Here is a 13,546-nt window from a genome sequence, read left to right as displayed (position 1 = left end):
AACGAGCTTTGTTATGCTCTTCAACACTGAAAATGCAATCAGCACTGCACCCAAGCTAGTAAGCGTCTCCTACGTTAACACAGAGAGGAAAGAGCAGGAAATTATTCCTCCGATTATGTACTGAGTTACGCACAGCGTTTGTCTAAATAGTTCATGGAAAAGCACTGTAAAAGCAAGTCAGCGTCTGAAGTCTTCATGCCCAAGACCTAGGTGCTCTTCCACCTTCCCCAGTCACCCTGAACTGGGAGTCCAGCCCAGTTTCTCCCCTATGCCCTGTAGTGCCACCTCTGATGAGTGCCCTGGATTAAAGGAACTATGAAGCACAAAGGCCATCTGCAGCAAGATACAGGCAGGGCCAGGAGCTCCTGCCAATTTTTGCCATTGCGTTTTTCAGCTCGTATGTGAGCTCCCAGCTCTGACTCTTCTGCAGGGAGATTTTGCCCTTAATTCTGACTTCACTGCAACATCCTCAAGGTAAACAGACAGCATAAATTGTGCAGCACCACTCATATGCAAGAGCTGTAAGTCTAACCCACCTCTCTTTGGGTAAGGTATCAAATAAGCTTTATGTCAATTAAATTCACAGCAGCACCCAAAACTTAACTTCCCTCTGTAGGTTGCCCAAATTTCCCACACTGTCAGGATTAGGTCTTACCGTCTGTGACTCAGAACCAACACAAACTGTTCAGAAATGGTTTTGCTGGCTAACAAAAAAAAAACCCAAAGGATCTGGAACACTTCACTGTTCCATTTGGAGTCCCTGCTGTGTCCTTGCAAGGTCCATCCCCAGACAACCCACAAGCCACTCTCACCTCTGTTTCTTTCAGCAGCAGATCCAGCTGCGTGATGCAAGCTTTCACCTGGCTCTCCTTACTGATGAGGTACTCGATATCTTTTGAAAGCTTCTCCTGTTAAAATAAAACAGCAAACTGGCAGGCAGAACAAGGGCATCCCACCCAAACTGACAACAAGCACAGGTGGGCCACCCAGCCAGCACTCAGTTTCTGTAGTTACGAGGACAAGAGCCTGCCATCAGGTATGAGCAGCAACCCTGCGGAGAACTGCTCAGTGACCCGCCATGACTGGCCCGGGACATCAGGCCACTGCCATGTGCAGGACTGGTGGCACAGCCTCTGAGGAGAAGAGGTGACAGCCTCAGCTGGCTCATCCTTCCCCAGCCACAGCAGTCACCTTCTCTCTTAGGCTAGGAACACGAGTCTTCAAGACATTACCAGAACTAATAGAAAAGCCTCATAGGTTATTAACTCATCTGTAGTAAGGTTTGCTAGAAAAATGAGTGGTTGGAAACTTGAACTTAGGAGTGTCTCTGCACTTCCTTAGTTGCAAGAGTTAACAGCTGTACAGGAAAAGCCTTGCAAACAGGCGAGGAGGCCAAAGAGCAGAAGGCAGGCTGGGATGGGCTTTTTTTTTTTTTTTTCTCTCCTGTGAGCAAGAGAGGAAGCAAAGGAAGAAGAGGAGGCAGCAGCAATCATTCTTTAATAACAAAGCAGTGTTTGCAAGTCTGCCCTGTTGTATGGTGCTTAGGGAATCAACAGCTCTGCAACTTCAAAAACATACAGCGTCCCAGCAGATAACTGCCGATGCAGATTCTTCAGGAGTGCTTCTGAAGTATAAGCTAACCCACGCCACAAGGACACTTGCCTTAAAAAAGCCAGATTGTAAACCATTAACTTCTTAAACCTTCTGCATTGGTCAGTACTGATGCACAGTTGGCTAACATAAGGTGGAAGCGCTTTTAAGGGGTTCTGTTTGAAGCCTCATAGAAAATATAGTTTAGTTTCTTAGCCGCACACTATGTCACACTAATATATACATTAACAGATGTTGCACAGCAGCATGCCTCATGACTCGTTCAGTGTCCTCCAAACACACGTCCTGGCATCCTGCCAGGGGAAGTTTGCCCTTAAACCCGAGGCTCAGTGCTCTTCCCCCTTCTTAAGGCCAGGTCCAACAGTATTTACTTTTACCTTAAAGGTTTTGTAGGCAGTGCTTATGGTTGTTACTCTGTGGTTTGCATGACATCCACCCAGTTTACATAGACGACAAACAGGCCTTCTGCAGGTTTCACAGTACATGTTTACCCTCTCCATTTCATGTTCTGGACACATCAAAATCTGGAAGAAAAAAAAAGAGAGCAGAGAGAATGCAGGTGTCCTTCCAAAAACGGAGGTGCTCAACAAACCACCAAAACACTCAATTATCCCACAGCAGCGTCTGACTTATCAGTGGGTATTTTTTATATTCTGTTTATCTTCCACCTTTTACATTTGTCCATGCCAGTGAAAGCCAGCAGATGAAAACAAACAGTTTCACCAGGTTTACAGTGAGTGAACCTGTAGCAATGTCTGTGTACACATCACATAGCCTCCATACTGCAATCAACCATTTTGCTAATCCCTGAAGCTGTCTGCACACCTCAAGCTCCCCGCACTCCAGTTCGGAGATGTAAATGCAATACATAACATGTCCACCCTGTCAAATTTAACCCTGTTCACACCGGCATCTCTTGAAACAGCTATGAACTGTTTCTTAAAGCAAGAGTTGACATAATACTGTAATGACTGAGGTCTAAGCTAGACTCTGACCAGCCACATAGCCATTGCTCTTGGAGCAACAAATGAAACGCAGCCACCACCACCAGTCACAGCCATCTTAAAGACAAAAGGCCCCAGTGTTTCAATTTTTCTGTCTGACTCCAATTACAAGTTGCTCATGCTGAGCGCTAATTCCAGCAACAGCTTAAACAGCACTGTAAAAAACCTGGTGTTCACTAAAACTCATCTTTCAAAAACTGAGCGTGTTGAAATAACTGCTCAAAGAGGGAAAAAGTGCCGCTCAACTCCAAGATCGTGCAACAGATAAAGCCATCTAAAAGGCACATAAAGTAGCATAAACACGGACACTCAAAGCTAAGGTTGCAGACCATCTCCAAAACCAACTCTCAAGCTCCAAATGTTATCTTAGGCTATGGTGAAAAGCCCAAAGACAAAGGAAATGTTCAGGAAAATTAGCTGTGCAGGCAGACATCTCCAAAAACTGCAGTCATGCTGTTAGTCTGTGGAAGCAGTTTTTCCACAGCAGTGCACAGTCACACCTAACGGAAACTGCACACTTTTATTCATCTCCTCGTGTAAGTAAGAATTACAGCCTGCAAGCTAGAGACCGAAGAGGTCAGCAGATTACCTCGTCTAGTTCTCTCAGAATTCAAGAACAATCAGCCCAGTATCTGCTTCTCCCATCCCCACCACACACGTTACAAAGTGCTCTCCAGTCTGGTTGTGAATGAAAGCGGGTTTATGAAAGGTGGGTTAACCTTGACCAGCAGCCAGACAACAACCAAGCTGCTCACTCGCTCCCCGTCCTCAAGATGATACGAGGGGAAAGATGATCATGGGTCAAAACAAAGACAGGGAAATCACTTACAAATTATCAGTTCATTGCCAAGTCAAGTAGACTTGGATAGTCAGAAACTATGACTAAATATTTTAGACCATTCCCCCACCCCACTTTTTTTTTTTTCCCCTAGGCTCAAATTACTCCTTCATTTGCATTTGCATTTCTTCTTCTCACTCCCGCCTGGAGAGGCACACGAGGGATGGGAAATGGAGGATTACAGTCAGTGCATAACACTCCATCTCTGCTACTCCTTCCTCATTATAAGTTTCCTCTCTTCATCACAGGTCCTCTCCACAGGAGACCAAGGTGTTTATGGCCAAGGGGATCTGTTCTCATTTCTTTCTGTCTTACTTTTGTCCTCTACACTCACAGAATGGGTGAGGTTGGAAGGCACCTCTGGAGACCGTGTAGTCCAAGCCCCAGCTGAGGCAGGGTCAGCTACAGCAGGTTGCTCAGGACCTTCTCTCGGTGGGTTTTGAATAACTCCATTATTAGAGACTCCACCACCTCTCTGAGACACCTGTTCCAGTGTTTGTTCACCCTCAAAATTCAAAGCTCACTGGGAACTCCTGAGGGTTTGGAAGATCTCCATTGGTGGAGAGTTAACAACCTCTTTGGGCGGTTGCAGTGTTCCAGTGGTTCCAGAGTTTGACAACCTTCCGAGTCTACTCACTGGGAACTCCTGAGGTACAGTTGGCTCCCTTGCCTTCATTCCCTCCCATCAGGCATTGAGACACCTTAATAAGGTCTCCCTGAGCCATTTTTTCTCCAGACTGAACAGCCCCAGATCTCTCAGCCTGAAGAGGACTTCAGGTGTGTAGGGGCCATCGTGTCCACAGGCAGGTCCATGAAACTCTCCACGACAGCAGAGACAGGAGATGTGATGGGACACCGTACCACAGACCTATGGCACATCCTCCGCTTGAACGGCAGGTAACCGTGGCTGAAGAAGACACCAGAGGGGAAGGAAACACTGGAAACTCTTGGGGAGAGTGAAAGAGGGAACAGGGAAGGAGGGCTAAGACAACAGTGACAGGAAAGGAGAAGAGACAAATTGTCCCTTCCCAGGGGCGGGCTCACAGGGGGCGGGCTCACAGGACACAGCCAAGGGGGGTGAAGATGTCCATAAGAGCGTCCCACCCTGTGCCTGAGCTCTGCTTCCAGCAACAATGGCCCAAGGAGCTGCTCAGACATGCAAGTTTATGCACGTACCTTCAGACAGCGCTGAGTAAGAAAGCAAGGCCTGGAGTTACTAGGAACCAATTAAGGAAGCTAATTATGGCCTTCAAGCATGAACTGAAGTCCTCCAACTTCTCCAATAACCAAAGCACCCACTGAACCTTGCTCCCAGACAGAACCGCTGTCCTGAGGATAACAGTTATTGCCCACCATGTCAGGGATGAGGTGGACTCTCCTTCCCAGGCCCAAGGGGGTTAAACCCACACCTTAGACTGAAATAACGACTTTTCAGAGCAGCACTGTCACAGTTGGAAGCCCATCATCACCTGAAGGGCTCTGAGCTTTGCACCAGGCCAGTGCCCCTGGACGCCACGGCCGCGGCACGAGGAAGCAGTGACTCGGGGCACTTACAGTCACCGTGAGGTTCTCCCAGGTGATGCCAGACACATTGATCTTGTTGCTCTCCCAGAACTGCAGGGTTTCGTTGCTGGGATGGGTCGGTGCCTCACCCTTACAGCTGGGAGGAGAGGAGCCAAGACAGAGGTGAGGGGAAGGCGATGGAGGTGCAGCCCTGAGCTCCTGCCAAGGGGCAGCGGCACTTTAGGAGGAAGAAACCCACTAGGAGATGGTGAGGAAGTCCAGCTTGCTGTGCGTGTGCACAGGGTAGGCCTCTCGCAGGTGACTCAGCTTCTCCAGAGCCTCATAGATGAAGATGATGCAGATGAGGGAGGCGAAGGCTTCTTCGGTGAAGCGGGTGATGTAGCACACCAAAGAGCTAGCGTCAGTGGCCACCAGCACCGTGCAGAAGAAGGCGGTCCACAGCCCAATGCACGCCGTAGAGAGAGGTAGAAGAGTGCGTACTCCCTGGGAAAGCAAAAGAAAATGCAGGGTGGAAAGGGCAGCAAGAGGCTCCGAGCCGTGCCTTCCTTTGGGGAAAGTCGGCAGCAATTCAGGAGCGTGTCAAGGCTGCGGATGGTAAATGCAGTTTCCACGTCCTACGACAGACAGCCTCAGGGCTGCGGCGCAGGGTGTGGGCCCGCAGGAGGAGAGGCCAATTATTTATCATTCTTTAACAATTACCTTGTGTTAATGCCTCGGAGGCTAATTGAGGTCAGGTCCCTGTTGTGGAAGGTGGTGTTCTCCCACATCACCCCGATGCCCTAACAGCCAAACCGGCTGGGTTTGCACCCAGTTACCTGCTGCCAGCAAGTTGGGGCTTCATAATAAATTTAATTGCAATAAGAGAGGTTAATCTCCCATCACAGTTGCCACAACAAAAAGACTGTCATGGAAAATATCCATTTTGCCTGAAAAGCTCCTGCTTTTTCAAAAATCATCAAAACATTTGACCAGAGAACTGTTTGGATACGTGGGTAAAATATATTTCCACTTCCAGCAAAAAACATGCAAAAAAGTGCCCGAGTTTGTACTGAGAGGAAAGCAAATCTTCCCTCATTCCCAAACCAGAGTCATTTGTCTCATCTTCCCTGTGCAGCCCAGCTCGGGCATCCATATCCTTGTGGTTTCTCCTCCTCCTGCTCTTTCACTTTAACTCTAAAAACCCTCAACCACCCATCCATCCTTCAGAGACCGAGGGCTCCTGCACCGTCACATACTAAAGCAGCAGCGCGTGATGTCTGTGACACAGAAGACAACTTAAATCTACCAACTACCACTAAGAAAAACATCTTTTCTCCATCCCTGCCTTCTTCTGAAGGCGCTCGCAGCACCTGGCCGCAGCAGCCAGCCTTACTTGCAGAATTTGTAGAGGATCTTCTCGAACACGAGGACGGGGCCGGTGCTGCCGAGGATGGCGAGAGGTTGGCCAGCAAAGAGGAAATACACCACGCCGGTCATGGATGCGCCCAGCAGCGACTCCATGGCCCTCTGTCCAGGGAAGAGAGGCAGCAGCGAGTAATTAAATCATTAGAGGGAAAACCACAAGTGCAAATTCACTGCAGCAAGGACTTTTGCATGAGTGTTGTCCTCCCTCGTGCCACCCAACAGAGAGAGGTGCTCACTATGTGGCCGTTGGTCGCCTCCCCCAGCAGTCCCCCAAAGGTGATTGATGACGGGGGACATGCAGGCACAGTAGAGGAAGAGGAAGGACGCCAGACACTGCAGGCTCAGACCATCCCGAAAGTCACTCCAGAACCAGGGGGCTTTTCGCTTCACATCCCAGATCAAACCTCCAAAGAGCCTGGAGGAAGGAAAAAAAATTAAACCATTTTCGTGGAAGACCACGTTGTTTTCTTGGCTGAGGAAGGACAATCGCAAGCACAGAGTAACTTCCATTGCTAAAAAGAAGTCTCCTTCTCCCATTTTAGCCCCAGGAGAAACTGAGGCATACAAAAAAAACACAGAATCACAGAATAGTCAGGGTTGGAAGGGACCTCTGGAGATCATCTAGTCCAACCCCCCTGCCAGAGCAGGGTCACCTACAACAGGTTGCACAGGACAGCGTCCAGGCGGGTTTTGAACATCTCCAGAGTGGGAGACTCCACAACCTCTCTGGGCAGCCTGTTCCAGTGCTCCACTACCCTCAAAGTGAAGAAGTTCCTCCTCATGTTAAGATGGAACTTCCTATGTTCAAGCTTGTGCCCATTACCCCTCGTCCTATCAATGGGCACCACTGAAAAAAGACTCCTCCCATCCCTCTGGCATCCTCCCTTTAAGTATTTGAAAGCATTAATAAGATCCCCCCTCAGTCTTCTTTTCTCTACACTAAAGAGACCCAAGTTCCTCAGCCTTTCCTCATATGAAAGATGTTCTAATCCCCTAATCATCTTCGTAGCCCTTTGCTGGACCCTCTCCAGCAGATCCCTGTCTTTCTTGAACTGGGGAGCCCAGAACTGGACGCAGTACTCCAGATGCGGCCTCACCAGGGCAGAGTAGAGGGGGAGGATGACCTCCCTCCACCTGCTGGCCACACTCTTTTTGATGCACCCCAGGATGCCATTGGCCCTCTTGGCCGCCAGGGCACATTGCTGGCTCATGGTCATCCTGTTGTCCACCTGGACTCCCAGGTCCCTTTCCACAGAGCTGCTCTCCAGGAGGTCAGCCCCCAACCTGTACTGATGCGTGGGGTTATTCCTCCCCAGATACAGTACCCTACATTCACCCTTGTTGAATTTCATTAGGTTCCTCCCTGCCCAACTCTCCAGCCTGTCCAGGTCACGCTGTAAAGCAGCACAGCCTTCTGGCCTGTCAGCCACTCCTCCCAGTTTAGTGTCATCAGCAAACTTGCCGATGGTACACTCTATCCCTTCATCCAGATCATCGATGAATATATTGAACAGGACTGGACCCAGTACTGACCCCTGAGGGACACCACTTGTTACTGACCTCCAACTAGACTGCACCACTAACCACAACCCTCTGAGCTCTATCTGTCAGCTTCTCAATCCACCCCACTGTCCATCCTCCAACAAAAAGAAAAAGAGACCAAACCTGAGAGCCCGTCCCCTCTTATTGCAACAGTCCCTCACTTTGAGAAGCAGCACAGCTCTACCTGGAGGTACTTACACATCTGCTTCCACCCCAAAGCAAGAAAACCTGTGTGCAACCACGCTGCGGCTGAGCCCAGCTGCCCAAATCTCCCACCCACCCAGCCCAAGGGACCAAGCTGGTAACCTGGAGCCCCTTCACTGACCCACTTCACCCCAAAACTCTGCTAGAAGGGAGGTGCGCACTCAGATTTTAGGGGCAAACAGAAAAACACCCCACCAAACTATTGCAGTTCACACCTTCCTGTCTGCTCCAGTTCAGGACCGCTGTGTTTCTCCGGCTTGCTGCAAGAAGCACTGTCATCGAGAGCTTCTGGCACCTTCCTTTTTTCCTGGTAAAATGGAAATAAGATAAAGATATGTCTTTTAAGCCACTGGCTTGTTTTGCTTTTTGGGCTGGGTATGTGACCTGTAAATTTGGGCCCCTGAGCAGCACCCCCAGCCGTGCTGCCCTCCTGCCCGTCCCCATCGTGCCTCCTTCTGCCGCAGCACCCACCTGCGAAGGGACATTTTTCGGGGGCTCAATTCGGATGGAGGGATCCCACTCTCCTGGCGGCAAAACCATGACCTGATCCAGAAACTCATTGATGCCAGCCACCAGGTCAGCTCGGTTCTTGGCTTTATAGGCAACATCGTGGAAGACCTGCCGTAGGAGACAACCAGGTGAGAGGATGACCCATCTCGGATGTCCTAACCAGTGCAATAAGCTCTTGGCTAAATGCAAGGTCATTTTCCGCAGATCGCCTGTTGGAAATGGCAGGAAATATTCCCCCCAAAGGAAAAATCTGTGCATCACAGTATTTGTAACCATCTCCACCAGGCTCCCGTCCCCCATGGCACCCCACAGCCTTCTGCTTCAAGAGGAGAAGTTTCACTGGCCCTGGCAATGCCACCACTGGGGGCAGCATGCTGGGGACCCTGGGGAGAAGGATGAGGCGCAGGCTGCAGCCCAGGTGGGATTTTAGCCTCCTGCAGGCAGCTAAGAGGGACAACAAACCCTCTTCCTCACTACTACAGAGACAGGGAGAGGTGAAGAAAGCCCCCAAAATGACCCGGAGATATCTCTTATCTCGTCACACCTCATCCGTCATGATAGTAGCCACGGACCTGCAGTTCAGCCTTTGCAGCAAAAGGAAGAATTCTCTTTTGCTAAAAGCCATCATCAAAGTGCTTATTCATCACTCCACTCAGATAATTATTTCCCATCCTAGATAATGACATTTTTTGCCCGATCTGGCGTTTCTCCTTCTCCATGGCTCTGTGCAAGCCTGGCCAGACCCGGGGGAGAGGGGCTAGCCCAATATTTAGGGCTGAACTGGTGCCAATCGATGGCCGCTTTGCATGTGAGCGTGACAGGCCGAATGCAGGTGTGGTAACGGGATTTATCTTCTGCCCCCAGACACCCCATCCCAGCGGGTGTAGTTCATCCTCGGCACCGAGGAGGATGAGCAGCACATTCCCCACCACTTGTTCACCGAGCTGGATGAGATCTTCCTGAAGGAGGGTGAAGATGCCGAGTGGAAGGAAACGGCAAGGTAAATCCCTGCTGCCAGCTGCGGTGGCGGCCGCGGGCTCTGCCTTCCGCTCTCTGGGACGCAAAGCTTTTGCAGCTGCAGGTGCCGATGCGCGGAGCCTTCTCCTCTTGCCGCCCCGTAGCTGCACCAAAGGGGTTGCAGAGCTGAGGCTGTTTTCTTGCAACGGGGCTGATCGTGCCCGATGTCCGCAGGTGGCTGAAGTTTGAGGAGGACGTGGAAGACGGCAGCGAGCGCTGGAGCAAGCCCTACGTGGCCATCGATTGGCACCAGTTCAGCCCTAAATATTGGGCTGGCCCCTCTCCCCCGGGTCTGGCCAGGCTTGCACAGAGCCATGGAGAAGGAGAACCATCTGTTCCACCTCTGCATAAGGATGGGCCACTTTCCTTCCCCACGTTTCCATTTTTAAAGGCAGGATCCCTCTAAGGAAGACCAGCCTCAATCCATTATGCCTTCAACTGCCTCCCAAATAATGCCACTTTCCCTCAGAAGAACAGCAAACCACACAAATCAGCCACACGGACCTGCTTGCAGAGGACCCCGGCACCCACGCAGCCCCGAGGAGGCTCAGGAATGCTGCGGCGGGACTTACAGTGGTAGCCCTGCTCCATCGGGGCACAGTCCTCCCGTTCCTTCTTCCGATGCTTCTGGCGGTGGGGTCGGTGGTGCCGGTGGCTTTGCCTCACCAGCGGCATCCGCATGCCCACGGACAGGGTGTGGTGGCCTGCAAAAAAAGCAGCGTTCTCATCACTCTCGATATTGCGGAGACGGTTGACGCCGCTGCCATGATTAAACCAGCACAGCCATCCCAGGAGGAAACACCAACTTCTCTTCATTTTAGTTTCACTGCATTCCTGAATGTCAGAGACCCGTCCCTTTTTACAAGCCTGTTTTACTCTAACTTTGCAACAACAGAGCAACAACAAGCGATGGCTCCGGGTCACCTAAAAGTGCCCTGAAAGTATCAACCCTCGTCTCAAATTCCAGCTTCGGCTGGACAACACTCAGACCTGCTCATTAAGCAGCCACAGAAGGTAATTATTTTTAAAATCTTTGTCGGCACAAGGCGACAAGAGGAGATCCAATTAGTCCCGTGATAATGAAGTCTGGAACAAAAAAAAAGAAAATCACAGCCCTGTGTCTGCAGCCATCAAATTATTCTCCTGACCTCTCCAAGCCAAGAGCAGCCTCTGAGAAAACAAGCTGGGAACTACCCAGCTCCGTGGCCAACACTCACACCACAGATGCCGCGGGGGCTTTTTCCCCTCTGTCTAAAAGCCACAACATTAAAAAAAATGTGAAAATAACTGTGCTTGTTTATTTAGAAGCACGCCACGTTTCGCTGCAGGTGATGCGTACACTGAGCACAGGACGCGGCAGGGACTTTGCGCAACGGGAAAACGCGTGGAGCTGGTGCCACCTCTCCCGACTCACCTTTCAGCTCCTCCTTCTCATACTGAATATTGGCAACGGTGCTCGTTCTTCCCTGGTCCATCACCGCCTCCTCGTCGTGTCTCTGTTTAGCGAGAAGAAGAAGGTACAAGTTGGGGCCAGGTGAGGAGAGCTCCCTTACGTCCTCCCAGTCATCACCCATCCCCGCGGCCACACGAGCCAACGAGGATCACACCTCTGCATGTCTCCTCCTTCAGGCACAGCCCTAAAAACACGGACTTGGAGGAGGTTTTTTTTCCCCTACCCAAATAAAACCACCTGTAATGTCACCTGTATTGTATACACCGCGAGTCTGGAAGGATTTACTAAAAGGGGAGACAGTTGAGTGTTTCAAACCAAAACCAAGCCTCCTGCTTCATTCTTGTGGTTCCTTTCGAAAAATTAAAATAGGGATTTCCAAACTGGGGGTGGGGTGGGGTGGGGAGACCCAACCCCACACTTTTGAGCACAGCCAGTTTCATTTTCCAAACGTGATACCTGCAGGACTCACTAGATGGCACTTGGCCACAGGACATGGCCACCACCAACCTCCAAAGGCCCTCAGAACCTACAAGGGTGAAGCTTCGTCTTCAGCCCAACCAGGCTCAGGCTTCTCTTGCTGCAAGCCCGCTTTCCACACAAAACTGCATTTTTCCCCTCAAAAAAAAAAAGCCAAGGGCTGACAGCTAATGCCCTCCTTGGCTGAAATACCACTGCCAGCGCTGCACAAAGAGCATCTGTGCCTTAAAAGCTGAAGGAGAACTACAGGAGTTCTCTTCTCCCCTTGCCCCCGGGGCTGGGGAAGCATCACTGGGATCACCGCGCTCAAAGAAATAAAAAACCAATCACGTCTCACACTCGAGTCGCAACTGCAGCTTTGAAAGGGCCTCCAGGAAACCCTTCTCTTTAGAGAAGAGCAAAATACCGGAAATCTGCTTTTTATCCCCCAAATTCCTGCTTCGACCGAATGGCATCACCTGCCGCCGCGCAGCAGCGACGCTCGGGGAAGCTCACACCTCCCACTCGCCAGCCAATTTAACGAGCAAAAGGAACAAACGTTCCCATCTGGGAATGAGCTTTTTCTGGCCCCCGAGTACTTTGTCCTTCGCCGCCGCTGCCAGGTGCCTGGAAAACATCAAAGCATCGAAACTGGGCTGGGAAAGGGGATGGTGAGCTCACTTTTGAGTTTCGGAGCAGAGAGTGTTGTTCCATCTCAAGAAAACTTCTCCAAATTATTATTTTGCTGCAGCGGTTTTTTTGTCCCAGCAGGAAAGAGAGGGATTTTTGACTGTCCTGCCTCAGTTTACCTGTCTCAGTGCAACTCCTCCAGTTAGAAAGAAAAATCTTTCCCTGGGGAAGCGTTGATGTAATTGAGGATGAGGAAAAGTACAAAGCAGAGGTTCACGTCCGGCTTTGAGTCCTCCCGGTGCCGGGGGAGGCCAAAAGCATCGCACGAGCACGCAAACTTCCCACCTCGGCCCCCTCGTCCCGTCACACGCAAGCTGGACTGGCCACCAGCAGCAGGAGGGACGATTAATGTAATTAATCTCGCGCAAAGTGTAATTAATAACACTGATCCCAGTGTTATAAGGGGATGAGGGGCCAAACTGGGGGAGCTGCTCTGGTGGTGGAGCAGGAGACCCCCCTCCTTGCCCCTCTCCATCTCCATCCTACCCAGACGAAGCCACCGGTCCTGTGGCTCCCTCCTTTGCTATCGTGGGGGTCAGCACCGTCCCCTGCGGGGACCCCTCTGGCTCCTGAGCCAGGATTTGGGCTGTGACGGGGACTGGACCCGGGAGAGGACACATCTCCAGAGCCCCAAAGTGGGGCTGTGAGGGGGGGACACACGCAGGTCACAGCTGAGCATCACCAGGACGTGACCGTCATCCCTTGCTGGTGGAGACGCAAATTCCTCTCAGTCTTTGCCGTGAGCTGTAATTTCAGGCCAGATTAATTAATTCCCCACCTCTCGTTTGCCCCCGAGAGCAGCTCCTGCAGCCGGGTCCCATGGGTGCAGCGGGGGGGCGGACAGGCCCTCCCCCAGGCTAAGGAAATGCAGAAAGATGGGGGGACCACCCAGCCACCTCCTGCCTGCACCCCAACACCAGGCGCATCCGCACAAGCGCCCGGTGGGACAATAGCTGAGGTGACCGGGTGGCATGGGGCTCTGTGGGGACAGTGGCCTTTGTCCCACTGCTCTGAAGGGCCACAGCATCACCAGGGGGTCACATCGAGATGCGGAGGAGGGGACAAGGAGGGGGGGTCTGGTGGGGAGACCCACAACAGGCATCGCCCAGGTGCCTCCCTCCCACACCCACCTTGGGTACCCCTCACCTCCCCCTTTGAGCCCCCACCCCTCCGCCTTGCAGATGCCTTACACCCCCCTTCAGCGGCCTGCTGCCCCCCCTCCTTGCACACCCCCAGCACCCCATTTTAGACACCTACCACCCTCCTTACCCCCTCCAACCTTGCAGATGCCCT

General features: G+C 51.5%; 1 protein-coding gene across 1 annotated transcript in view; it reads right to left on the bottom strand.

The window, feature by feature from the left end:
• Positions 1 to 13,546, bottom strand: part of LOC309684810 (E3 ubiquitin-protein ligase TRIM36-like) — a gene marked incomplete at both ends in the record, with an annotated part of 124,746 nt that overhangs the window by 97,846 nt on the left and 13,354 nt on the right. The window contains 2 exons of the mRNA XM_082500669.1: positions 813 to 908; positions 1,989 to 2,135. Of these exons, the coding sequence (XP_082356795.1) occupies positions 813 to 908; positions 1,989 to 2,135 (243 nt within the window). The remainder of the gene's footprint in view (positions 1 to 812; positions 909 to 1,988; positions 2,136 to 13,546) is intronic.

Source organism: Vanellus vanellus, assembly GCF_965231255.1.
Source record: "Vanellus vanellus genome assembly, contig: HAP1_SCAFFOLD_44, whole genome shotgun sequence".
Taxonomy (NCBI): Eukaryota; Metazoa; Chordata; class Aves; order Charadriiformes; family Charadriidae; genus Vanellus; species Vanellus vanellus.
This window is presented reverse-complemented; position numbering and strand designations above follow the sequence as displayed.